Below are 25792 nucleotides of genomic sequence, written 5' to 3'. Positions count from 1 at the left end.
CTTCCACATGGGTGCAGGGGCCCAAGCACTTGGACCATCCTCCACTGCTTTCCCAGGCCATAGCAGAGAGCTGGATTGGAAGTGGAGCAGCCAGGACTTGAACTGGTGCCCTTTTGGGATGTCATCACCACAGTAGGAGGCTTAACCTACTACATGGGCCACAGCACCGGACACTGGTTTTCACGTTTATTAACGTATAGTTATTCAAGCTGGTTTTCTTTTCCTTCCTCTTCTACTCATTTTTGCCTTACAAGGATTACACTTACTTTTGCCTTTTGCCCTAAAACATTACCAACCGAGAACCATCCACTTTTTAAAAATATTTACTTATTTATTTGAAAGTCAGAGTTACAGAATGAGAATGAGAGTGAGAGTGAGTGAGAAAGAGAAAGAGAAAGAGAAAGAGAAAGAGAAAGAGAAAGAGAAAGAGAAAGAGAAAGAGAAAGAGAAAGAGAGATCTTCCATTTGCTGATTCACTCTCCAAGTGACCACAACAGCCAAGGCTGAGCCAGGCTGAAGCCAAGAGCCAGGAGACTTATCTGGGTCTCCTATGCGGATGGCAGGTGCCCAAGCACCCAGCCTACTTCCACTGCTTTTCCCAGGCCACCAGTAGGGAGCTTGATTGGAAGTGGAGCAGCTGGGATATGAATGGGATGCTGGAGTTGTAGGTGGAAGCTTTACCTGCTATGCCATAACACCAGCCCCCATGACCATCCACTTTTATTCTTAGTTTGAGAGTTCCTGGCTACACAATGAGTTTAAACTAGAACTCCAAACCAGTGTGAGAACAGACTCATCACAAAATTCTCAGGCTCTTTTTCCCATCCAGATCTCAAACTTCCATGTGTGATGGACAGATTTTATTTTCCCTGGCCACACTTCCACTAAATTTATAGCTTGTTGAAAGTCTTGGCTTTCTCCTGGGGTCTCAATTCCAAATAAGCACTTCGTATGGATCTTCTTTTGTTCCTACCTTGTTTTAACTCATGTCTCTTATTGACTGACAGTACAAAAGACCTAGAGCACTGAAGAATCATCTGACTTTCAGCTCCTGTTCTTTAGTTTTCTTCTTATTTTTGGGCTAAAGGGATTTCTCTTACTCTCTTTTGAGGAACTAAGTTCTGCATTTAAAAAGATGTTGTATTTTTAATTCCTCAGTTCCAGGTGCTTTGTGGTATTAATGCTTTCAGATTATTTAGGTCTGTGATAGGTGTAGGTCATTTTGAGATAGAGATCATTTGTAAGCACACTAACCTATATTCCAACATCAGTTTTCCTTTGTTTCTTGTTTTTAACCAATGATCCATTATGGACACAAATTATTAAATGATTTGTGACTAAGATAAAATCCATTAAAAACTCTCTACAGGTAAATCCTACCACTGCAGCTAGGAATATTCATTTGAGTGCTGTACTGAGTTACTGAGTGGTGAACGTATTTGTTAAGTTCCCACCAACTGTCGTATAGGCTCTTTTAATGCATTTTTAAAGACTGATGTCCTGATTCAAAGAAACACATTTTAAATGGTAACAAATGTCATGCCAATCTGAAGCCATGAGTCAGTAGCTATCACATGACATTTAAAGGATCTGGAGCACCTTTGCAAAAACCCTAGGAGTTCACTAACTACTACTTGGGAAATTCTGACCCACAGAATAAATTCAGATTCCACAGTTAGGCACAATCTGGTTACCGTCTATCTTTTCAGTGTAGTTTTCCCTGATTTAGCAAAAGCGCACCTGACAATCAGGACATGTTGGCCTTCTCAGTGATGTTCCCATTTGCCTGGAATCCCCTTTCTTCACCCAAATATTTCCTGCTGATTCATCAAACACCAGTAAAAACAACAATTTCTTCAGTAATTCTGCGTTTTTCTCCTAGGAAGTTAATCATTGTCTTTTTTTTTTTTTTTTTTTTTTTTTTTTTTTTACAGGCAGAGTTAGACAATGAGAGAGAGACAGAGAGAAAGGTCTTCCTTCCGTTGGTTCACCCTCCAAATGGCCGCTACGGCCGGCGCACTGCGCCAATCTGAAGCCAGGAGCCAGGCGCTTCCTCCTGGTCTCCCCACGCGGGTGCAGGGCCCAAGCACTTGGGCCATCCTCCACTGCCTTCCTGGGCCACAGCAGAGAGCTGGGCTGGAAGAGGAGCGACCAGGACAGAACCGGCGCCCCAACTGGAACTAGAACCCAGTGTGCTGGTGCCGCAGGCGGAGGATTAGCCCAGTGAGCCGCGGCCTATCACATGATGTTTTTTTTTTTTTTTTTTTTTTTTTGACAGGCAGAGTGGACAGTGAGAGAGAGAGACAGAGAGAAAGGTCTTCCTTTGCCGTTGGTTCACCCTCCAATGGCCGCCGCGGCCGGCGCGCTGCGGCCGGCGCACCACGCTGATCCGATGGCAGGAGCCAGGAGCCAGGTGCTTTTCCTGGTCTCCCATGGGGTGCAGGGCCCAAGCACCTGGGCCATCCTCCACTGCACTCCCTGGCCACAGCAGAGGGCTGGCTTGGAAGAGGGACAACCGGGACAGAATCCGGCGCCCCGACCGGGACTAGAACCCGGTGTGCCGGCGCCGCTAGGCGGAGGATTAGCCTAGTGAGCTGCGGCGCTGGCCTCACATGATGTTTTAACTTATTCACTTAGCCAACTGTTTTCTAAATTCTTAGAATATAGGAATCATACTTATCTTTGTAGTCCCAGCATCCCACACAATTCGTAGAACTTAGTAAGTATTCAATAAATGTTTCATGAATGAATGAATGAATGAGGTGGTAATTAATGATGTGGTTCTAGATACTAGCTCTATCAGTTTCTGATATGCAAGATGTAACAATAAATGATATTTATGAGATGTTGTCAATAAAACCATTAACTTAGAACATAATCTGATTTTTTTCCCTTTTTGTCTTTTTCTAGACTTCAGAGCAGGCCCAGAAACTCACAGGTCAGAAAGATCCTATCCTTTACTCTTCAGCTCAAGGCTAATGACAATCAACAGTGGATATGCTTTAAGTCTCCAGCCCTAAAAGTCAAGTGGAGAGAGGTTGAAAAAGAGGGTATAAATATGACAGTATCTCTTCCTCCTAGAATCTCCACATTCTGAGATATGTAAAAAGTTAAAAAAAAAAAAGAGTGGGGGTGGTCAGCACTGTGGTGTAGCAGGTAAAGCTGCCATCTGCAGTGCCAGGATCCCATATGGGTACTGGTTTGAGTCCCAGCTGTTCCACTTCTGATCCAGCTCTCTGCTGTGGCCTGGGGAAGCAGTAGAAGATGGCCCAAGTCCTTGGGCCCAGGCACCCACATGGGAGACCTGGAGGAAGCTCCTGGCTCCTGGCTTCAGATTGGTGCAGCTCTGGCCGTTGTGGCCATTTGGGGAGTGAACCAGCAGATGGAAAACCTTTCTCTCTCTCTGCCTCTCCTTTTCTCTCTCTATGTAACTCTGACTTTCAAATAAATAAAACAGTTCAGTAATTCTTTCCATGGTTCCTTTCCTCATTTAGTTATTTTTGTACAAACCCAAAGTAGTAGATAAGAAACCTGGTGAGACTGGAGAAGAGACAAAGGTTAACTACCAAGAATTTGGTGAAGGCAGTTTGAGTACCTTTATTTCTCCACCATAAGTACCAGATGGACTCCTTTGGAGGAAAAGACATGTATCAGGACTTCTGTTTTCCAACTCTGACTCCTTTTCCCCATGATTACCTCTGTTCTTCCCAAAGGCTGACATTTACTACCTGATGAAAGCAGCATAACAATTTTTTTTCGAAGATTTATTTATTTATTTGAAAGTCAGAGTTACACAGAGAGATAAGGAAAAGCAGAGAAAGAGAGAGAGAGAGAGAGAGAGAGAGAGAGAGAGAGGTCTTCCATCTGCTGGTTCACTCCCCAGTCGGCCGCAGCAGCCACAGCTGCACCGATCTGAAGCCAGGAGCCAGGAGCCTCCTCCGTGTTCCCCATGCGGGTGCAGGGGCCCTCCCAGGCACAGCAGGGAGCCAGATCAGAAGTGGAGCAGCTGGGACTTGAACCGGAGCCCACATGGGATGCCCGCACTGTAGGCAGTGGCCTCACCAGCTACGCCACAGTGCCAGCCCCACATGTATTTTTTTTTTTTAACTTGAAACCTGGGTTAAGTCTGAGCTCTACTGCTAACCAGTTTTATGATCTTGAGCATGATTCCATGTTTGTTTCCTTATTCGCAAAATGAGGGGGTTGGACCACATGATCTCAATAGTCATGATGCTAATAGGTTCTTTACTCCTACTCTCAGTTCCACAGTTAGAAAAAAACATGACGGATTGCATCGAAGCTCACATGACGTGGTGAGTAAAGTCTGCCTTGATCCTATTCTGTGACAGCCTATCCTAACTGTAAAAGTTAGGATTACAATGCCTGGTACTCTATTTTACTTCCCCTAGGTGTCTCCTTTCCAAATTAAATCTCTTGTCTTACTGCTCTCCTTACTTGTACTTTAATATCACTTCAATTACACTGACTGACAAACTGTTGTATCCAGTGTTTCAGGATTCCCTGTGGGCTGGACCCAGGAATATATACTCTGGTCAATGGACAGAAGTCTTCAACAGATCTTCCAACACCTGGAAAATGCAAGGTCTGGGAATGTAGTTTCCGGCTGGTGGATTAAAAATGGTAGAACTTTCAAGAGGGAGGAAAGGAGAGAGGGAGGGAGCAAAACAGGAAGAGAGAGAAGGCGACTCCCTCTCTGTATCTCTGCCTCTCAAATAAATAAATAAAAATCTTAGAGAGAAAGAGAGAGAGAGAAAGGTGAAAAGGGAGTCAGTTTTGCTGGTGGGAGAAGTTCTAGGTTCAAAGTAGTAAGGATAATTTCTGAGTGGAATGGAAACAGTTTGCCTCCCTTTGTCCTGGTGAAGGAATTCTTTTTTTTTTTTTTTTTAATATTTATTGATTTGAAAGGCAGAGTTACAGATGGGGTAGGGAGAAATATCTTCCATCTGCTGGTTCACTTCCCAAAGGGCCACAGTGGCTAGGGCTGGGCCAGGCTTAAGCCAGGAGCCTGGAACTCCATCCAGATCTTGCACATGGGTGGCAGGGGCTCAAGCGCTTGGGTCCTCTTCTACTGCTTTCTCAGACACATTAGTAGGGAGCAGGATTGGAAGTGGAGCATCTAGGACCTGAACCACTGGTGTCACGGTGGCTTAACCTGCTATACCACAATGTGGCCCCTAGGAGGAACTCTTTCAATAAGTAATTGATGATGGGGAAATAAACCTTTTTTCCCCAACTCTCCCTCAGGTCAAAAATATTTTGCATTTGAAATGGCCACTTTCTGGTGGCCCTGCATTGTGGCACAGAGGGTTAAGCCACCACCTACAACATGGCATCCCATATGAGCGCCATCCTGGTTTGAGTCCCCATGTGGCTGCTTCACCTCCAATCCATCTCCCTGCTAATGTGCCTAGGAAAGCAGCGGGAAAGGGCTCAAGTGCTTCTGCCACACGCATGGAAGACCTACATGGAGTTGCAGGCTCCTGGCTTCGGCACGGCCCAGCCCTGGCTGTAATGTCATTAGGAGAGTGAGACAGTAGATAGACGATCACTCTCTTTGTATCTCTCCCTCTCTCTATATATAACTCTGACATTCAAATAAATAAATAAATAAATAAATACATCTTTTTAAAAAATGGCTACTCTCCTTTTTCTTTTCCTACTTTAAAACAAATGGAAACTTTTTTCCTTTTATTTCTCAGATCAAGTCTTATGCAACTGAGTTTGCCTGAACCACCAGATGCGATTTCTTCTACCACTTCCTCCGTTCTTGTGGCTCAGGAGGCTGTTCTACCCTATTGTGACTGCAGAAGGGCAAAATGTTCCACCAACCACAGCATCTCCTCTGGATCATCAGGCATCAATTCCAGACATTCTCACTTTCCTGCCTTTTCTGAAGGAAAAACCTGGCAATTCCGGAGCAACAGTTTGCCTGTTTCCCCCAAAAAGCAACCATCAATGTTCAAGAACAAAGGCACATCCCTGCCTCCTTTTCAGTTGTCAGAACCTGAAAAATCAAAACTTTTACAGAATTTGGCAACTCTTTCATCCTTACAATCTCAAAGTTCTTTTATCAACTCTATTTTTGAACCTTTAAATCTCTGCAATCAAGAAAATATAAAAGATGCAAGAAGGAGCAAGAGGCATTTGGCATCAGACCATGGGTCAAATTCAGTTTCCAAGAAGAGACCACAAGTCCCTGGAGAGGCTCCAGTCCGGCTCTCCTCTTTGGCTAGGGGGGAGCTAGAAGGACATATGTCTTGGAAAGTTTGTACTTTGCGGGAACAAACAGTACCTCTGCCTGTGAAGGAATCATGGGCATTACTGAATTACCTAACTGAAGTACAAGAAGGAGTTCCTGAAACAGAAAAATCTCAAGCCAAGTTATCTATGCCCATTCATCAAAGCATAGAGCAAAATACCAACAATAAATCCCCAGACCTTTCATCATTTCAGCTCCATGTGAACATTGGTGTGGAATCTGGATTAAATAGGACAGAAACAAAAATTTCACAATCCTTTATCTCAGCGAAGCAGTCACAACATGGGGGTGGCTCCCAAATTGTTGAATCCAAGACTTCATTTATGTCAATGGGCACTCCACCTCCCAGAAGTTTAGGAGTAAACATAATTGAAGAGGAAAACACTGTATTGAACAAGGACCCAAAACACATGCTAGAGCTTAGTATAGAGCAGAAGGTCATAGATCTTATAGAAGAAAAGCTACAGCAGCATAAGACACAAGTGACTAATGTGGAGTTGACCCAAAAGCTACCATATCAAGTCACAGATAACTTAAGGGTAACTCCACTGGCATTGTTACAGGTCATGAATTCAATGGGGATGATTCCAGAATCACACCCAGAAGCAACCGAATCAGATCAAGTTGTGAAACCAACAGAAGCCATGGAAAGAGTGAGCATAACCCCAAAACCATCAAATCAAATCACTGAATCCATTGAGGTAACCTCAAATCCTCAGCACCGAGTTATGGAGTCAAAGAGGAAGGCCTCAGGAGTGTTGAATCAAGTCACAGATAATGTGAAGGTAACTCCTGTAGCATTGCTTCAAGTCATGGGATCTATGGGGATTAACAAATCACATCCACATATCACAGAAACAGTGGGAATGACCCCAAGGACACCACAATGTCACGTAATGGAGTCAGAGAAGATGGACACATTGTTGGACCATCAAGCCATAAAACCAGAACAGCTGAGTCCAAGGCTACCACATTCAGTCATGGAAACTGTTGGAATGTCTCCAGGGACACAGCATAAAGTCATGGAACCAATGAGCATGACCTTAGGGTCATATAGTCAAGCAATGGAACAAGTAAAGATGAATCCAGGACTAATATATCAGAACAAAAAATTGTTGGAAATGATTTCAACACCACCACATGAAGTCATGGATTACAAAATAACTCCAGTGGCATTATTACAAGCCATGGACGTCATGGGGATAACTCCACCAGCACAGGCACATGCTATAGAATCTGGGGATTTGACTCCATTTTCACAGCCACAAATTGAAAATCTAACCCCAATGCCAACTGAACCAGATGTTTTAACTTGTTACTCTGGCTTTCCCACTTCTACTGCGCCACTAGGAACTGTTGAATCTGGAGGTTTACCTCCAAAGCTACCATCTAAAGTCATGGAATCAGCAAGGATGATTATAACGCGATCACATCAATCTACACATTCTCTAAAGACAACTCCAACAGCACTGTGGGCACCCATGGAAATGATTACAGCACCACAGTCACAAGTTGTAGAATCTCAAGATTTGACCCCAGGGCCAATATCTCAAGTCAAGGAATCTAAGGAATTGACTCCATGGTTACAGATTCAAGAACTAAACTCTGTGGCGGTGACTCCACAACCCTATCACCAAGCCACTGAGTCTTCAGCATTAGCCCCAGAACTTCATCAGGTCATAGATCCTTCCAGATTGACCCCGCAGCATCAAATCCTAGAATATTCAGAGAGGAGCCCAAGGTTAAAGCATAAAGTTATAGAAAATATAGAGTTGACCTCTGACACATGGGTACACATGGGGAAATTTATACAGTTGACAGATTCACAGCACCAAATAATAGAATCATTAGGGACAATCCCAGGGTCACCAAGTCAAGGTACAGAATCTATAGGAATACGACAAAATCTACCACATCAAGTCACAGAATCTCCAGTACTGACTACTACATCCCTGTTTCAAGGTGTGAAACATATGGGGGTGAAGCCAATGCCACAACTTGAGGTTATGGATTGTTTGAAGCTATCTCCAGAATTGCAAAATGTAAAATCTGAGAGCCTGGCCCTGGAACCAAAGTTGCAAAGTATGAAATCTACAGACATAACCACAGGTTTAGATTCACAAATGGTAAAACATAGACAGATTATCCCAACTGTGGAAACTGTAGATTTAGCCCCAGAACATCAACAGGAGAGTGCAAAATTGGAGGAATTAGCTCCCACATTACAACTACAAAGTGGGAAATATGTGCAGTCAGCCCCAACGTCTCCGTTTCAAGGTGTGAAATCTATCCAACTGACCCTAGGACCACAACTGAAAACTGTAAAATCTGCTGGGTTAGCTTCAGCACCACAGTTGCAGAGTAGGACATCTATAGACTTGACCACCAGTTCACAGATTCAAGGTATGGAATATGTTCATTTGGCCCTACCATCAGAGTTTCAAGGTCTAAATGCTATGGAGTTGACGCTAAGACCACTATCAGAAGACAGAAAATCTGTAGAGTTGGCCCCAAAGCCATGGTTACAAAATATGAGATCTGAGAAGGGAGTCCCAGGACTACTGTTTGAAGATGTGAACACTCCTCAGATGGGAAAATATGGGAATGCAATTCCTGAGACACAGGTGCAAGGGATGAGACATGGGGAACAGATCTCAGGGATACACTTTGAAGCAGTAAAATCTGTAGACATGAATTCAAAATCAAATCATCAAGTTATAGAATGTGAAGGACTGACCCCATGGCATCAAGCTTCAGAATATTCAGCGATGATTTCAGAGCCAGAATATCAAGAAACAAAAGCAAATTTGACCTCTGACAATCATCACCAAGTGAAAGAATCCATTGGGTTGACACAGGTGTCTTCAGGAATTACCCCAGGGCTATTAAGTCAAACTTCAGAATCTATGGAGATGAGCTCAATGTCATTCCAGTGCACTTCAGAAAAAACACCCCAACTTGTAAAAGCGATGGGGGAGACTTTAGAGTCACAACACACACAAAAAGAATCTCTGGATTTGATACCAGGATTAGAGATGCAGAGTGTGAGATTAGAGGTGTTGGCCCCACAGCCACAGTCCCAGAGTATGGTTGTTCATCTGAAACTAGGACCATGTTCAAAAGGTACTGATTTGTCAAAGATACCCCTCCAGTCAGACTATAATGACACAGAAACTGTGGGGACGGAATTGCCTCAAGTTGATAAAGGCCTGGGGACCATTCTAGAACCACCATATTCAGAAACAAGATCTCTGGAGTTGACTCTAGGACTAGGGATGGGATATGAGAATTCAGAGTCACTACAGCAAAATTTGAAACCTGTGGAAACAAGCTCTGAGTCATCCCCCATCATGGCAGGCTATGAAAAGTTAAGTACAGAACCAAAACCGCATGTTATGGACTTGACCCCAGAGGCACAGATCCCGGGAGTCAAGTCTGGTCAATTGGATCCAGAGTCACAGCCACAAGAAGCAAAATATGTTAATTTAATCAAACAATCAACAATAGGAGTGGTAGGATCTGAGAAACTGACACCAGGGTCAGTACAGCAAAGTGAGTTACTGGGGGAATTGAACAAGGGGGCACAGTTCCAAAATCTAAGCCCATGGCAGCCAACTCTCACATCTTGTGAACTGACTCCAGGGCCACAGTTGCAAAGTGTCAGATTTTCAAAGCCATCTCCAGGGCCACTTTTAAAAGGAGAAAAACCTGTAGATTTAATCTCAGGGCCCACCCATCATGACATGAAATCTGATGAATTGATCCCAGATTCCTCAATGCAAGAAAGTGAATTGTCAGGGTCAAAGCATCAAAGTATCAAATTTGAACAGCTGATTCCAGAATCACAACCCGAAGGTATGAGATTTGTGGAACTAAGCCCAGGACCAGGCTTGCAAGACATCAAATCTTCTGAATTGACTTCAGGGCCAAAGCTTCAAGGTGTCAAGTTTGGGGAGGACATCCCAAGATTAATAGTTTGTGATGTGAATTCTGTGCAGGGGACTCCAGAGTTAGGCCTGCATGATTCCAAATTAGTGAAGATGTCTCCAGGGTTTCAAGATATGAAACAGGCTGGGCTTAACTCAGGGCCATGCTTACAAGATGTCAAATTTTTTGATCTGACACCTCCAGGAACTCAACCTCAAGGTGTGACATCTTCTGAGTTAAGCTCAGGGCCACAGCTCCAAGGTGTGAAATTTTTGGAGTTGGCTTCAGAGCCTGAGAGGCAAGGGGTAACATCTGCTGAATCAACCCCAAGACCAGAGAAGCAAGGGATTAAATTGGAATTGTTAGAACCAGAGTCACTGTTAAAAGGTATAAAACTTGTAATGGTGAACCAAGTGCCAAACGTTGCGGGTAAAATTTCTTATAAACTCATTTCAGAGCCACGGAAAACAGGTATAGAATCTATTGAGTTGATTCCTGCACCACATTTGCCAAAGGTAAACCATTCCGAGTTGACCAGAAGACAAAAGTTACAAGACAAGAAATCTGAATTGATCCAAGGATCAAAGATGAAAGTTATAAAACTTGTGGAGCAGACCCTGGTCTCAAAACTGCAAAGTTTAAAATCTGAGAAGGTGACTGTAGAGCCACAGGTAGATAATACAAAATCTGTAGAGATAACCCTAGTCTCAAAATTTCAAGGTTTAAAACCTGAGAAGCTTACCACAGAATCACAGTTAACAAATAAGAAATCTGTGGTGCTAAGTCCAGGACCAAAGTTAGGAGGTATAAAATCTATGCAGTTAACACCAAAACCAAAGCTAGGAGACATCAACTCTATGGTGTTAACCCCAGGGCCACAGGCAGGAGGTGTGAAACCTGGGAAGCTGATCCCAGGCTCAGAGCATCAAGGTTTAAAATCTGATTTGCTGACATCAGCATTACCATTGGAAGATGTGAAATCTGTGGGATTAACTCTAGGGCCATGTCTGGAAAGCACAATATCTAAGGAGAAAACCCGGAGTCCACAGCCAGAAGGTTTCAAATCTGTGGAGATACTCTTGGGATCACACATAGATGTCAAATCTGTAGAAACTAGCCCTGATTGCAAGCTTGAAGGTGTGAAATCTATGGAATTGACCCCAAGTTCAAGAATTCTAGATTTGAAAACTGTGGAGTTGGTCCCAGGTACACAACTGCAAGATGCAAAAGCTGTGGAACTGAAACTTGGGCCAGAGATGCAAAGTGAGAATTACGCAGCATTTGTACCAGAGCCATTGCTTCCAGGTGTTAAATCCCAAGTGCAAGCCATGAAACCTAAGGAATTGATTTCAGAGTCACAAATGCAAGATGTACAAGTTGTGGAGATGACTCCAAGTTTAAAGCTCCAAAGTTTAAAATCTGTAAAGAGCACTCCCGATCCACAGCTGCAATGCGAAAAATCTGTGATGTTGACCTCAAGGCTAAGGAAGCAAGTAGTAAAGTCTGTGAATATAACCAGAAATCAAGGGTTTCAAGGAGCCACATCTGTGGATTTAACCCCAATGCAACCATTTCAAGAGAGTACACCTATGGATTTAACTCCTGGGTCTGAACAGTACAGTCAGATATCTACAAACTCACCAGAGTGGAAATGTGTGAATTCAGAGCAATTGAATAGAGGGTCTCAGTCAGAAGGGGCAATGTCTTTGGAGTTAATTCCGGAGCCAAAATCTAAAGATGTAGATCTCAGCTGTGAACTACAATCGAGAGATATTAAATCACTGGAGTTGGCTCCAGAACCAAATATCCAGGATTTAAAAGCTAAAGAGTTTGAATGTGAACCACAGTTACAAACTATGAAATCCCCCAAGTTGACCCTGGGATCACAGTTGCACCAAGTGAAACCTCTGGTATTAATTTCAGAGCTACAGACTGAAGGTATAAAAACCGTGCAATCAAATGAGGAGCCACAGAGTGGAAGTAAGAAATCCATTAAGTGGATACCAGGGCCTGAGTTCCAGCGGGTGAAATCTGTAGGCTTAGATCTTGGGTCGCAATCTCGAGTCGTCAGACTGGCAGAGTTTAAACCTTCCATGAAGTTGGGAGGTGTGCAGTCATCTGAATTGACTGTAGGGCACAAACTTCAAGATGTAAAATCTACGGAGTTTAACTGTGGGCCAGAATCGCAGGGCGTGAAAACCCCTGAGACGTCCCCAGGATCACAGCTGCAAACAGAGAAAATGTTGACATCGAATTCAGAGCCACAGCTTCGAGGTGTGAAAACCGCAGGGTTAAATCAAGAGCCACACCTTGGAAGTACAAAGTCTATTCAGTGGATACCAGGCCTTGAGTTCCAAGATGTGAAATCTGTAGGATCAAATCTTAGGTCACAAACTTTATGTGTCAAACCTGCAGATCTGAAACATACTATACAGTTAGAAAGTGTGACATCACCTGAATTCACTGTAGGGTCCAAACCTCAAGGTATAAAACCTGTGGAGTGTAAGTGCTGGCCACAGTTCCACTGTGTGAAAACTCCTGAGTTGTCCTCAGCACCAGAGCTGCAAAAAGGTAAAAGCTTGGCTTCAGCCTCAGAGCCACAGCTTCAATGTACAGAAACTGTGGAACTAAACCAAAAGCCACAGCTTGGAAGTATGAAATCTGTCCAGTGGATATCGGCACCTGAGTTCCAAAGTATAAAATCTGTAGGGTTCAATACTGGGACACAGTCTCTCAGTGTCAAGCCTGCAGATCTGAAGTGTTCAACACAGTTAAAAAGTATGAAGTCAGCTGAATTGACTGTAGGGTCCAAACTTCAAGGCGTAAAATCCGTGGAGAGTAACTGTGGGCCACAGATGCCATGTGTGAAAACCCCTGATTTGTCTCTTGGATCAGAGCTGAAAAAAGATAAAGTTTTGGCATTGACCTCAGAGCCACAGCTTCAATGTACAGAAACTATGGAATTAAACCAAGGGCCACAGCTTGGAAGTATGAAATCTGTCCAGTGGATATCGGCACCTGAGTTCCAAGGTATAAAATCTGTAGGGTTCAATACTAGGACACAATCTCTCAGTGTCAAGCCTGCAGATCTGAAGTGTTCAACACAGTTAGAAAGTGTGAAGTCAGCTGAATTGACTGTAGGATCCAAACTTAAAGATGTAAAATCTATGAAATGCAACTGTGGGCCACAGTTGCAGTGTGTGAAAATCTCTGAGTTGTGCCCAGCACCAGAGCTGCAAAAAGGGAAAATTTTGGCATCAACTTCAGAGCCACAGCTTCAATGTACAAAAACTTGGGGATTAAACCAAGGGCCACAGCTTGGAAGTATGAAATGCATTCAGTGGATACCAGGATCTGAGTTCCAGGGTATGAAATCTGTAGGGTTAAATCTTGGGTCACAATCTGTAGGTGTCAGATCTGCAGATTTGAAGCAGTTGATAGCGTTGGAAAGTGTGAAGTCATCTAAATTGACTATGGGGCCCAAATTTCAAGCTGCAAAATTTATGGAGTGTAACTGTAGACCACAATTGCAGCATGTGAAAATCCCCGAGTTGTCCCCAGTACCAGAGCTACAAAAGAGGAAAATTGTGGCATCGACCTCAGAACCACAGCTTCATTGTACAGAAACTGGGGAATTAAACCAAGGGCCACAGCTTGGAAGTATGAAATCTGTCCAGGGTATGCCAGGACCAGAGTTCCCAGCTACAAAAACTGTGCTAAATCTTGGTTCAGAATCTCAAAGTCTCAGAACTGTACAATTGAAACCTTCAACACAGTTAAGAGATATGAAGTCATCTGAGTTGATTCCAAGGCCAAAGCTCCAAGATATTAAACCTTTGACATCATTCTGGGAACATCAACCTCAAGGATTCAAACTAATTGATTTGAAACCTAGGCTACAGTTGAGAAGTATGAAGTCAGGTGACCCGGTTTCAAGATCAAAGTTCTGTAATATAAAATCTATGAAATTCAAACCTGGGCTACCTTTGCAAGATATGACATCTCCTGAGTTGACCCCAGGACTACAGTTGCAAGAAATTAAACCTCTAGAGTCATCCCCTGGAACACAGCTTCAAGGAATGACGTCTTTAGGGTTTACACAGGGGCCAAAGCTTCCAGAAGTGGAATGTGGGGTATTTAACAAAGGATCACAATTACACAGTGATAAAGCTGTAGAATTGAACTCCCCACTATACTTGGAAGGTATAAGAGCGCTTGAGTTGGCTCTTCAGATGAAGCCTCAAGGTGTGAAATCTGAGGAACTTAACTCTGGGCTCCAGCAGCAAGGTGTAACATCTTTTAAGTTGACTCCTGAGACAACACATCAAGAAACAAAATTTACAGAGTTAAGCTCCAGCTCACAGTTGAAAAGTATACCATTTCCTGATTTGATCAAGGGGATCAAGATTCGAGGTGTCAAATCTACAGACTTCAAACCTGGGCCATGGTTGCAAGATGTGAAATCTTGTGAGTCAATGCCAAGCACAAAGCTTCAGGAAGTGAAATTGCTGGAATCCACCTCAGGTCCACAGCTGCAAGATGTGAAATCTTCTAGGTTGATCGTGGGTATAGAGCTTAAAGATGAAAAATGTATGGGTTTCTCTTCTGGACCACAATTACAAAGTGTGAGATCTTCTCCAGTGATTCCAGGGAGAAAACTTCGAAGAAGAAATTTTGTAGAATTCAAACTTAGACCAAAGTTACAAGGTGATTTGACTCTGAGGAGGAAGCTTCCAGATATGAAATCTGTGAAACTGAATTCAAGCCCACAGTTACAAGACAGAAAATCTCCCGAGCAGATAATGAACATAAAGCTCCAGGGTGTAAAATCTATGGATTTCAGTTCTCAAACACACCTTAAAGGAATGAAATCCTCTGAGGCAATACAAAAGACAAAACCTCAAGATACAAAATCAGTGGACTTCAACTCTGAACCACAAAGTGAAAAATCTTCTGAGTTTATTCAAGGGACAAAGCTTCAAGATGTGAACCATGGCCCAGTGTTACGAAGTATGACATCCTCAGAATTAACACCAGAAATAAAGCTTAAAAGTGGGGAGTGTGTGGAGTTTAGCTCAGGCCCACAGTTGCAAGATGTTAAATATTCCAAGTTGATTCTGGGTACAAAGATTCAGGATGCAAAATCTATGGAGTTCAGTTCTGGACCACCCTTGCACAGTGTGAAATCTTCTGAAGTGGTCCCAGGGTCAGAGATGCAAAAAGCAAAACCTCTGGGATTCATGCTGGGGCCACTGTGGCACAACATGACATCTTTAGCGTTGACATTAAGTAAGGTACAAGATAAGAAATATATGGGGTCCAACTCAGCTCTACAATTACCAGATAGGAAATCTATGTGGACACCAGAGAGCCACCCTCAACAAGAAATGAAACTCATGGGATTCGATCCTGGGACAAAGTTACATAGTATCAAATCTGAGTCAACAAACCTGCAAACAATGGATTCTACTGAGGTCAATCTTAACAAAGAATCGCAGGTTGCAAAACTCTCTAATTTGGCCTTGGAATCAAAGATTCATGGGAGGCTACCTTCTGAATTCGATGCTGGAAAGCAGCAGCAAGATGAGAAATCTTGTAAATGTATTCAAGGGCCAGAGTTTCAAAGTGAAAAATGTATGGTGTTTAATCAAGGGCCACATTTACAACAAAAGAAATCTTCTGAATTATGTGAAGGAACAAAGTTTCAAGGTGTTAAAGCTATGGACTTCAATTCTGAGCAACAGCTGCAAGAAGTGAAATCTCTTGAGTTATGCCTGGGAACAAAGCTTCAAGGTATGGGGTGTTTAGACTTTCACCCTGGGCCAAAGCTTCAAGGGACAAAATATGATCAACCTCTGAAATTCGAGCATGTACCTAAATTGCAAGCAGAGAAACCACCTGAACTAAATCCAAGGCCACAGATTCAGTGTAAAAACTTAATGACATTCAACACTGGGTCACAGTTACAAGATGTAAAATCTTTTGAGTTGAACCCTAAGTCAGATCAAGGAATAAAACCTGAAGTGTTCTGCCTTGGACCACATTTGCAAGGTGTGAATTCTGCTGCATCCATTCCAGAGCCACAGTGTCAGCGTGTAAACTCTACTGGATGCAACCCTAGACCCTATTTACTAGATGTTAATTCTTCTGCATCCATCTCAGGCCTAGAGCTTCAGTGCGTAAACTCAACTGGGTGCAACCCTGGGCCATGTGTACAAAGCATGAATTCTTCTGCATTCACTCCAGGGACACAACGTCAATGTGTAAATTCTACTGGTTGTAACTCCAGACCGCATTTTCAAGGCATGAATTCTTTGGCATGTACTCCAGAGCCACAACTTCAATGTGGCAACTCTAGTGGGTGCCAACCTGGACCACACTTGCAAGGCGTAATCTCCTCCACATGCAATCCAGGGCTACAACATCAGTGTGTAAATTCTACTGGGTGCCACCCTGAGCCACATTTGCAAGATGTGAAATCTTCTGCATGCAGTCCAGGGCCACAACATCAGTGTGGCAACTCTAGTGGGTGCCACCCTGAGCCACATTTGCAAGATATGAATTCTTCTGTGTGCAGCCCAGGGTCACAACATCAGTGTGTAAATTCTACCGGGTGCCACCCTGGGCCACAATTGCAAGGTGTGAAATTTTCTGCATGCAGTCCAGGGCCACAACATCAATGTGGCAACTCTAGTGGATGCCACCCTGAGCTACATTTGCAAGATATGAATTCTTCTGTGTGCAGCCCAGAGCTACAACATCTGTGTGTAAATTCTACCGGGTGCTACCCTGGGCCACATTTGCAAGGTGTGAAATGCTCTGAGCAGACTCAAGAGCCAAAGTTTCTAGATGTAGAACCTATGGAATGTAACTCTGGGCCACCAAGGCAGTATATGAATTCTTCTGAGTTAAATCTAAAGCCAAAACCACACTGTATAAATTCCATGGGATGTAAACCTGAGTCACACTTGCAAGGTGTACATTCTTTGGAACCGACTTCATGGATGAAATGTCAAGGTATGAGATCTTCTGAGTTGCGTCCAGGGCCAGAGCTTCAAGGCACAGAATCAGTTGTGTTCAACCCTGTGTATCATTTACAAGATGTAAAATATGTATTGACTCCAGGGACAAAGTCTGAAGGTACAATGCCAATGGAGTTCAAATGTGGCCCACGGAAGCAAGGAAAAAATTCTTCTGAGTTGAATTCAGAGTCAAAACTTCAATGCATGCATTCTATAAAGCTTAATCCAGGTCCACAAGTACAAGGGATAAAACCCTCTGAATTGAACCTGGGGTCCGAATCTCAAAATAAAAAATCCATTCTATGCAACTCTAGACCACACTTGCAAGATGGGAAACCCTCTGAGTTAACTCCAGGGACAAACTTTCAAGGAGTCCAATCTATAGAGAACCACCTTGGGTCCCAGCAGCAAGTTACGCAACCTATGTTCACTTTGGGTCCTCGGTTGAATGTGAAATCTGTGCTGTTTTTACCAGAGCCACTGCTTGAAGATGTAAAGTCTGCAGAGATGAACAAACAGCCATTGCTTTGTGGTGAAAATTCTGTGAAACTGATTCCAGGCTCTAGGCTTCAGGACTTGAAATGTGAACTGTTTGTACTAGAGCCATATTTTAAAAAAGTAAAATCTGTGGAGTTAAATACAGAACCGCATCCTCCAGGTGTGAATTCTGAGGAGTTGCCTTCGCACCTCAGGCAGCAGAATATGGGATCTATGGTGTTTGTACCCAAGCCATGTTTTCAAGATTTGACATCTCTAGAGTTGAAACTAAGGCCACAGTCTCAAGATGTGAATTCTAAGAAGCTGATTTCTTGTATCAGTGAGAAATCTACAGTGTTTATATCAAAGCCACATTCTCAAGATGTAAAGTCAAACTTATGGCCACAATCTCAAAATGTGAATTCTTTACGGTTGACATCATGCCTCAGGTCACAATGTATTAAATCTGTGGTTGTTACACCAAAGTCATGTTTTCAAAATGTAAAACCTGTGGAGCTGAGTCCAGGGTCCCATCAGCCAGGTATAAATTACCAAGAATTGATTTCAGGTCAGCAAGGTGTTAAATCAGAGGCGATGGCACCAGCGTCAAGCAGCAAGTTCTTACCAGGACCAATATTGACTAGTGTTAAATTCTCAGATTTGCCTGCAGAATCACAGCAGCAGCGAGTGAAATCTTCGGAGTGTACTCCAGAGCCAAAATTACAAAGCATAAAACATGTAAAATTGTCTTCAGTATCTCTGCAGCAAACTGTAAAGTCTGTGCAGTTAGCACAGCCACCAATTCAAAGAGTGAAATCTGAGGAGCAAACTCTAAGAAAAAGTTGTCAAGTCACAGAATCCTCTGAAATAATCCCTAAACCACAAAATCAGTTTGTAGAATATGTAGAGATGATCCCAAAGCCAAGGCATCAAGTCCTTAAATCTGTGAATTTGACTTCAGTACCAATTAATGAAACCACAGAGTCTTCAGAAATGGCAAAAGGGTTGGCACATACAAGATTAGAAACTATAGATAAAACCATGAGGTTGACCCCAAAGCCTACAGGCAAAGCCATGGAATCTTCAGGTGTACCTCTACAATTAGGTCTTCAAGTGCCAGAATTTGGTGATCTTACTCTGATGCTAAGGGGTCAGGGCTCAAAATCCTTGGACTTAACCCCAGGGAAAAGCAACCAAATTCCAGAAACTCTGGCATTGCTCTCTCAGTCATGTCCTCAGGTTAAGGATTTGGAGAAGTTTTATAAAAGACCACTGCAGCAAGTTGTGAAATCTGAAAGGATGACTCCAGAATGCAAACATCACATTCCAGAAGCTATGGGGTTGACTTCTATACCAAGGTTGCAAGGGAAAGAATTCCTTGGAATGACTCCAAAACCAATAAATCAAACCACTGATTGTGCAGAGAGAGCTCCAAGGCCCTATCCTCAAGATTTAGAACCTGCTGGGGTAATATCTGAGAAAAGATGGCAAAATGAAGAATCTGTAGTATTGATTCCAAAGTCATTTCATCATACCCCAGATTCTACTTCATGGATGACACCAGGACTAGGATATCATGCTGTAGAGTTAACTTCTGAGACAGGGCTGCAAGTGAAGGGACCTAAAGAATTTATCCCAAGGTCACAGCATTATTTGGGCTCTTCAAGGCTAACATTAGGGTTAGGACATCAAGTCTCAGAATCTCTAAGTTTGACCTCTAAGCAGAAGCTGCAAATGGAGGAATCTTTAGAGTTGCCCCCAAAGCAAGAAAGTCAAGCTATGGGACATGCAGAATCCATGGAGCTCACCTCTGACACATGGCAGCAAGGAGAGGTATCAAAGAGCCTAAGACAGTCACAGAATCAAAATATGAAACATTCAGGACCATTGGATAAAATTATAAAATTTGTAAAGGTTAGTCCAAAGCCACTATATCAAGTCACAGAATCTGCAAGGGCACAGCAAGTTGCTCAATCAGTAGGAACAATATCAGTTCCTCCCCCACAAATTGTTGTATCTGTGAAAGCGATCCATGGACCACCAGTGCAAGTTGTAAAATCTGTGACAACACCACAAACAACACTTCAAGTGGAAGAAAATGTTAAGTTAACCCCAAAGCTTCAAAATGTGAGAGCTTCAGAGTTTACCTCAAGGCTATGGTTACAAAACATGAGATCTAAGAAATTAAACACAGAGCCAACACACCACATTTTGGAAACAATGGAGTGCACAGGGTTTCAAATCATAAAGACTGTATTAACACCAGGGCCATTACTTCAAACTGTGAAATCTGAGAAATTATCACCTGGACCAATTCCTCAGGTTGTAGAACCAACAGGAGTAGCTCTAAGATCAGGGCTTGATGTAATAGATTGTTTGGATTTACTCCCAAGGCCATATTTTCAAGAACTGGTAAAACCTGTAGAATTAACTCCAAGGTCAAATATTCAAGTGAAATCTGAAAAATCAACCTCACAACAAACATCTCCACTTGAGAAGCTTACAATAATGACTCATGAACAAAAGCTTCAAGCTGTGAAATCTATGGGAATAAAAATTGAGTATCCTAAAGTCATGGAATCTGAAGATTTGGATGGAAGACAGATGTGTCAGAATAGCGACTCTGAGGAATTAATGTCTGAGAAAGAGTTGCAAATAGGGAATGATTTCAGTAATTTCCCACACAGCTCTTCAACATCACTTATTTCAAGCTCTGTCAGAACATCTGAATTAGGAAGTCTTCAGCAATCTGGGATGCTAGGTGTACCAACAACTTTGGATATAAAAAACTTCAGGACAGATATTTTGCAGCCTGAAGAGTCCTGTACAGATCCTACAATGATACAGTCTCCTATCCTCCCATCAGCCCTTCATAATCAACCCTATGATAAGACAACTAGTTCTATGGAAACTCCATGTCCTGAGATCCCAGGAGAGGATGTAATATCCAAGGAGAGAATTAAAAGGAAGCAACTAGAGGAGTTAGAGAACTCACTACAGAATCTCTCCCGACATCTACCACAAAGCTGGAGGTCACCACCTAGGACATTTCAAGGGGGACCAGGGGGTCAAAAAGGCCCTACCTCGTCTTTCCTGGGCAGACGACAGAATGTCTGGGAGAATCATGCCTGTATGCAGCGACTACCTAGAAAATATCTTTCTACTATGCTAATGCTAGGGAATGTCTTGGGGACCACTATGGAGAAGAAGCTTTGTTCTCGAACATGCTTAGCAGAAAGAGTCACTGCAGATACCTGTCAATCTGTTCAGAATTTATTTGGGGTTCCAGCTGAACTGATGGAATTTTCTCAGAGTCTCCTAGAGAAGGGTCCTGGTGCTGTTTCTCAGCCTTCAGTGGTCAAAACCTACATTCAGAGGCACACTTTATGCCCTGGTCATGAGAAAAGAATGACCTTAAGGATGTGGACACGTGGCTCCACATCTTCCATAATACAACAATACTCTGGGACTAGATTTGGAATAAAGAAAACAAACTCAAGGCTCAGTGATACATCCCAGGAAGTCATTCAGCACATGGCTATCTCATGTGCAGAGGGCCAGCCTCCTGACCCAGTAAAGTCAGAGTCTTCCCTCAGGATATTTTACAAAAGGGAAGAGCCTGTCCCTGTGGAAGAGAGCGAGAACTCACAGAGTGACTCAGAAACAAGGACTTTTGAGTCTCAACACTCTCTAAAGCCAAGTTATCTTCCCCAGGCCAAGACTGACTTCTCAGAGCAGTTCCAATTACTACAAGATCTGCAGCTAAAAATAGCAGCAAAACTCTTAAGGAGTCAAATACCCCCCAATGTGCCTCCTCTAGCTTCAGGTCTAGTCCTAAAATACCCTATCTGCCTACAGTGTGGCCGATGTTTGGGATTTAATTGCTGTCATAAATTACAGACCACTTTTGGGCCTTATCTGCTTATCTATCCACAACTCCACCTTGTAAGCACTCCAGAAGGCCATGGAGAGATTCGGTTGCATCTTGGCTTTAGGTTGCGAACTGGAAAAAGATCCCAAGTCTCAAAGTATTGTGGAAGAGAAAGACCTGTCGCACAAAAGAATCCTGTACCAGCATCACAAAGGAAAGGTAAAATCGATACTCAAGCTTCCAAGAGTCCTGCTCCCACAATAGATTTCCAATCCGGGTCTTCCCAGTCTCCTGCTCCTGTACAAGTCCACATCAGGCGAAGGCAATGTGACAGTCCAGAGCTGGTAAAAAAGAGAAACATTGGAGACCCTGGGCACTATGACTTCATTCAAGTTCACTCTCTATCAGACAGTGCCTCTGAAAGCGATCAGGATGAAAAATGGGTTAGAGTGAGAACCAAAAAGACCTCTGTTTCAAAGTATCCCAAGAAAAGACTCACTAAGAGACTTAGAACACAAAACACAAACAGCAGAACCACAACAGAAAGTCCCTGTGCAGAATTACCAGCCCCTCCAAGGAGGAAGAGGACTGGAACAGTTCACACAAGCTCTGCCTCTCTAAAAAGACAATCTAAGAAATCTTCCCAACCCAGGTTCATGCAATTGCTGTTTCAGGGCCTAAAGCAGGCATTCCAAACAGCACACCGAATTGTAGCTTTTGTTGGACAGAAGCCCGGGGACAGGACAATGCCAGACAGTTTGCCGTCAAGCAAAAACTGCCATCCAAAACAAAAAGCCAGGGCCCATCACTTACCGAGAGCTAACAAAAGAGACAAGATGCCAGTTGGCACACAAAAGCCAACAGGTGCTGCCACTAAGCAGGAGCCCACGCCCTCAGGAGGAACAGATCCATGCAGTTCACCTGAAAGGCCAAAAGGAGCGCAAGCTCTCCAATCCAGCCCTCTCCAGCTGCCTGAGCCCAGAGTTTCCCAAAGAGATCTCAGTCTCCAGGCTACGGCCGTCATCCAGCCTCTGGATACAGTTCAAAACGACAGTAGCAGCAGAGCAAAGAAAAGGTTCTGCAGAAACGAAACCAGGCAGGGGTCTAAGGACTTGCCCCAACCAGGAAGCAGAGTTCAGGCTCGAGGGAGGACCCTACCTGGTCACCCTAGGAAGAGAGTCTCACCCTGTGAGGAGAAGCCCACAGCCCAAGAGCGCAACCCCCGCGGCTGCTTCAGGGAGAGGCTCTCCCGACATTGCTCCGAGGGGCACTTACACAGTCCCTCCGAGAGGAGCCAGCGCAGCCCCTCCGAGAGGACCCTTCGCAGTCTCTCGGAGCGCAGCCACCGCAGTCGCTGTCGGAGAAACCATCGCAGTCCTTCCGAGAGAACCCTGCAAAGTCTCTCGGAGAGAAGACACCACAGTCCCCGGGAGAGGCGCCCTCACAGCCCTTCGGAGAGAAGCCGAGGCAGCCCCTCCGAGAGGAGACATCGCGGTCCCCGAGAGGGGGTCCGCCACGGTCCCTCAGACAGGAGCCCCCGCTGCCCCGCAGACAGCAGCCGCCTCGCCCCCTCAGAGGGGAGCCTTGGCAGCGCCTCCGAGAGGAGAGGATTCAGCTACTGTGGGAGGAACCGGCACGCTCCCCCCGCGATGAGGCAGCTCAGGCTTTCTGAGAGGAGCCGGCGCAGTCAGTCGGAGAGAACGTATCCCAGCCCCACCGAGAGGAGCCGCCACAGCCACTCGGACAGGAGCCGGCGCAGCCACTCCGAGAGGAGCGGGCGCAGCCACGCGGAGAACATCCCTCCGAGTCCCGCGAAGGAGAGACCCCAGCACGGTTCCCCTAAGGAGAGGCCCAGGCACAGTCTGTCTAAAGATGTCAAGAGTTGCTCAAACACGTCTCCCAGGAGCCACACGGAAAAACCTCAAAGCAGGGCAAGTTTGGAGGCCTGAAATGAGTCGCTGAGGAGAGATCGCCCCTGTTGCTCACTGTCTCCCTCGAGTTTCGCTGACCTGCCTTTTCCTGGCTTCCTTCCTGCCCCCTCCGCCGTGGAAGGGCTTCTGCTCTCTCTACCTGAGGGGAGGGGGGGTGAGAAGGGGTCTGTAATTTCTCTAAAATCAATAAAGGGGCCAAACTTGAAATCTATGTGCCTTTAGAAGACCACTCGTGGGGTGGGTGGAGAACGGACGGTCCCAAGGTGGCGTGCGAACGGATGCAACAGGAGAGAGAGGTCCCGCGGGCGGGTTGAGACCCCCAAACTCCGCCCCTTCGCCCCTCCCACACGTTCCCCGGGCCCAGCCTACTGGGGGCGGGGTCTCGGAGGAATCGGAGGGTGATTTGTCACGTGACTCACTCCGGCCGCAGCCCCCCTCGGAAGCTGCTAGGCGGAAGTAGACGTGCAGAACAGGGCTAGGCGGCGCCAAGTCCACATCCGGGAGAGGCGAGGAGAGCGGAAGTGGCGTTGGTCTGGCCGGAGCCCTTGGGTGAAATTGTTAGGCGTGGAGAGGCAGTGATGTCTTCCAGACTCGGTGCAGTACCCGCCGTGAGTTTCTCGGTTTGACCGTTATGCTTTAGAGGTAGCGCTGTCGAGCCCGGAACACGCGGCCCCTCGCTTTTGTCCCACGCTCAGAGTTGGTTTTATCAGAGCCCATCGTAGGCCCCACCCTTCTAGATCCGACCCACCTTCCCCCCTCTTTTTCCCCCCACTTTTTTTGCTGCCTGGCCCCCATGTCCTTGGACTCAGTTCCCCGGCAGATTGCCGTTAGTTTCTATTCGTGTTCTATCCCCGAAGCCTCGCAGATCCGTTGTCTTGTTTTCTCCGCCCCCCCGCCCCCTTCGGAGCCTGTCACTGGGACGAGGCTTTGAGAATGGAGGAAGAGGAGGGCTGTGGTATTGTCAGCCGCGTCTGCGGTGCCGGGAGATAGGGCGGCGCACTTTTCCTGAAGAGTGTTGCCTTCCTCCGTGGGAGATCGCTGCCCCGGGAGAGAGCGTCATTGGGGCACAGGGTGGGGGGAGTTTGTCTTTTTTTGTGGTCGAGGTTCCGACGTCCCTGGCACTCACTGGCGTGCTTGTGATTTGCTAGACTCCGGGACCCACATCTTTTAAGCAGCAGAGGAGCCCGAGGAGCGTGGGCGCCAAGAAGTAAGTGAGGTTTTCTCAGGTCCTTTTATAATTGTGTCGCCCGCGCTGTCCAGTGGAACTGGAGAAAATGTGTTTCTACGCTGTCCAGGATCATAACCACTAGCCACGTATTAGCTTTTGAGCCCTGAAAATGTGTGGCTGGTGCGGCTAAGGAACTGAATTTTTAATTTAATTTTAATTGACTTTAAGTAGCCACCTGTGGCCGGTGGCTACTGGATTGGACAGTGCTGGCCTAAACCTAGTGTGGGGGAGAAAAAGGAAAACACGTACAGATTATAATAAAAACGGAACGTATGACTCAATGGTGGTAGCCCTGTGTTTTTCCAGACCTCCAATTTGTGTTCATAAATACGTTGATGAACTTGAGAAAGGCAATAAAAATGGCTGTAAGAAATCCTTGTATTTTCAAATTACTTGACTGCAATTCTGGTTAATTATTTTGTATACCGACTGTGGTAAGTTTTTCCATGGCTAATACCAAAAGAAAAGATTCTCATTGACTAGAAATTCTCAGATGGACTCTTTCATTCAGCTAACATTTATTAAATGCCTGCCGTGTACCAGCTGTGTAGTACAAACATGAAAAACAGAACAAGCAGTCTAAAGGAGGAGACAGGCAAGTAGATCAACATAATACAGTGTGCTATGTAAATATTTTAAAATGAAAATTTAATAAGCTTTGGGAAGGGGAGTGAGAGTGAGCAGGTCACTCCTAAGTCAAAGTCAAGGAATAATACAGTTAACCTGAAGGAGAAAGAATTTTTCAGAACAGCTTGTGAGCAGGTGAAAGAAGTTAATGGGTTAGCAAGTAGTTCTGTGTGACTGGCATGGAGGATGGAGTGAGTGCAGGGAAATCATTGTCAGGTTAGCTGGGGCCAGATCATAAAGGGCCTTTAATAGTATGCTAAGGTGTTTAGATTTTATCCTGAAGAGGTTTTCTTGTTGTTGTTGTTTTAAGATTCACTTATTTAAAGAGCCAGAATACTGGCTCCCTGAGAGGGTTTTGTTTTATTTTATTTTTTTGTGTGTGTGCTAAAATAAATTTGTTTTTTTTAATTTTTTTTTATTTGACAGGTA

General features: G+C 44.6%; 2 protein-coding genes across 6 annotated transcripts in view; both read left to right on the top strand.

Annotated features, from left to right (window-relative positions):
- Nucleotides 1-23757, top strand: part of SPATA31H1 (SPATA31 subfamily H member 1) — a 34903-nt gene extending 11146 nt beyond the window's left edge. Inside the window, exons 2-5 of one of the 2 annotated variants that reach the window (XM_008254592.4) lie at nucleotides 2911-2938; nucleotides 4262-4313; nucleotides 4508-4603; nucleotides 5721-23757. In XM_008254592.4, the coding sequence (XP_008252814.2) occupies nucleotides 2911-2938; nucleotides 4262-4313; nucleotides 4508-4603; nucleotides 5721-23526 (17982 nt within the window). In that variant the 3' untranslated portion in view covers nucleotides 23527-23757. Of the gene's footprint in view, nucleotides 1-2910; nucleotides 3051-4261; nucleotides 4314-4507; nucleotides 4604-5720 lie in introns of those variants that run through there. The other variant, XM_051839992.2, reaches the window with a different exon arrangement.
- Nucleotides 23758-23913: 156 nt separating this feature from the next.
- Nucleotides 23914-25792, top strand: part of ZNF512 (zinc finger protein 512) — a 39969-nt gene continuing 38090 nt past the window's right edge. The window contains exons 1-2 of one of the 4 annotated variants that reach the window (XM_070069293.1): nucleotides 23914-24116; nucleotides 24657-24715. In XM_070069293.1, coding sequence (XP_069925394.1) covers nucleotides 24087-24116; nucleotides 24657-24715 — 89 coding nt within the window. In that variant the 5' untranslated portion in view covers nucleotides 23914-24086. The remainder of the gene's footprint in view (nucleotides 24117-24656; nucleotides 24716-25792) is intronic. The other 3 variants (XM_070069294.1, XM_070069296.1, XM_070069295.1) reach the window with 3 other exon arrangements.

This window comes from Oryctolagus cuniculus, chromosome 2, assembly GCF_964237555.1.
Source record: "Oryctolagus cuniculus chromosome 2, mOryCun1.1, whole genome shotgun sequence".
Taxonomy (NCBI): Eukaryota; Metazoa; Chordata; class Mammalia; order Lagomorpha; family Leporidae; genus Oryctolagus; species Oryctolagus cuniculus.
This window is presented reverse-complemented; position numbering and strand designations above follow the sequence as displayed.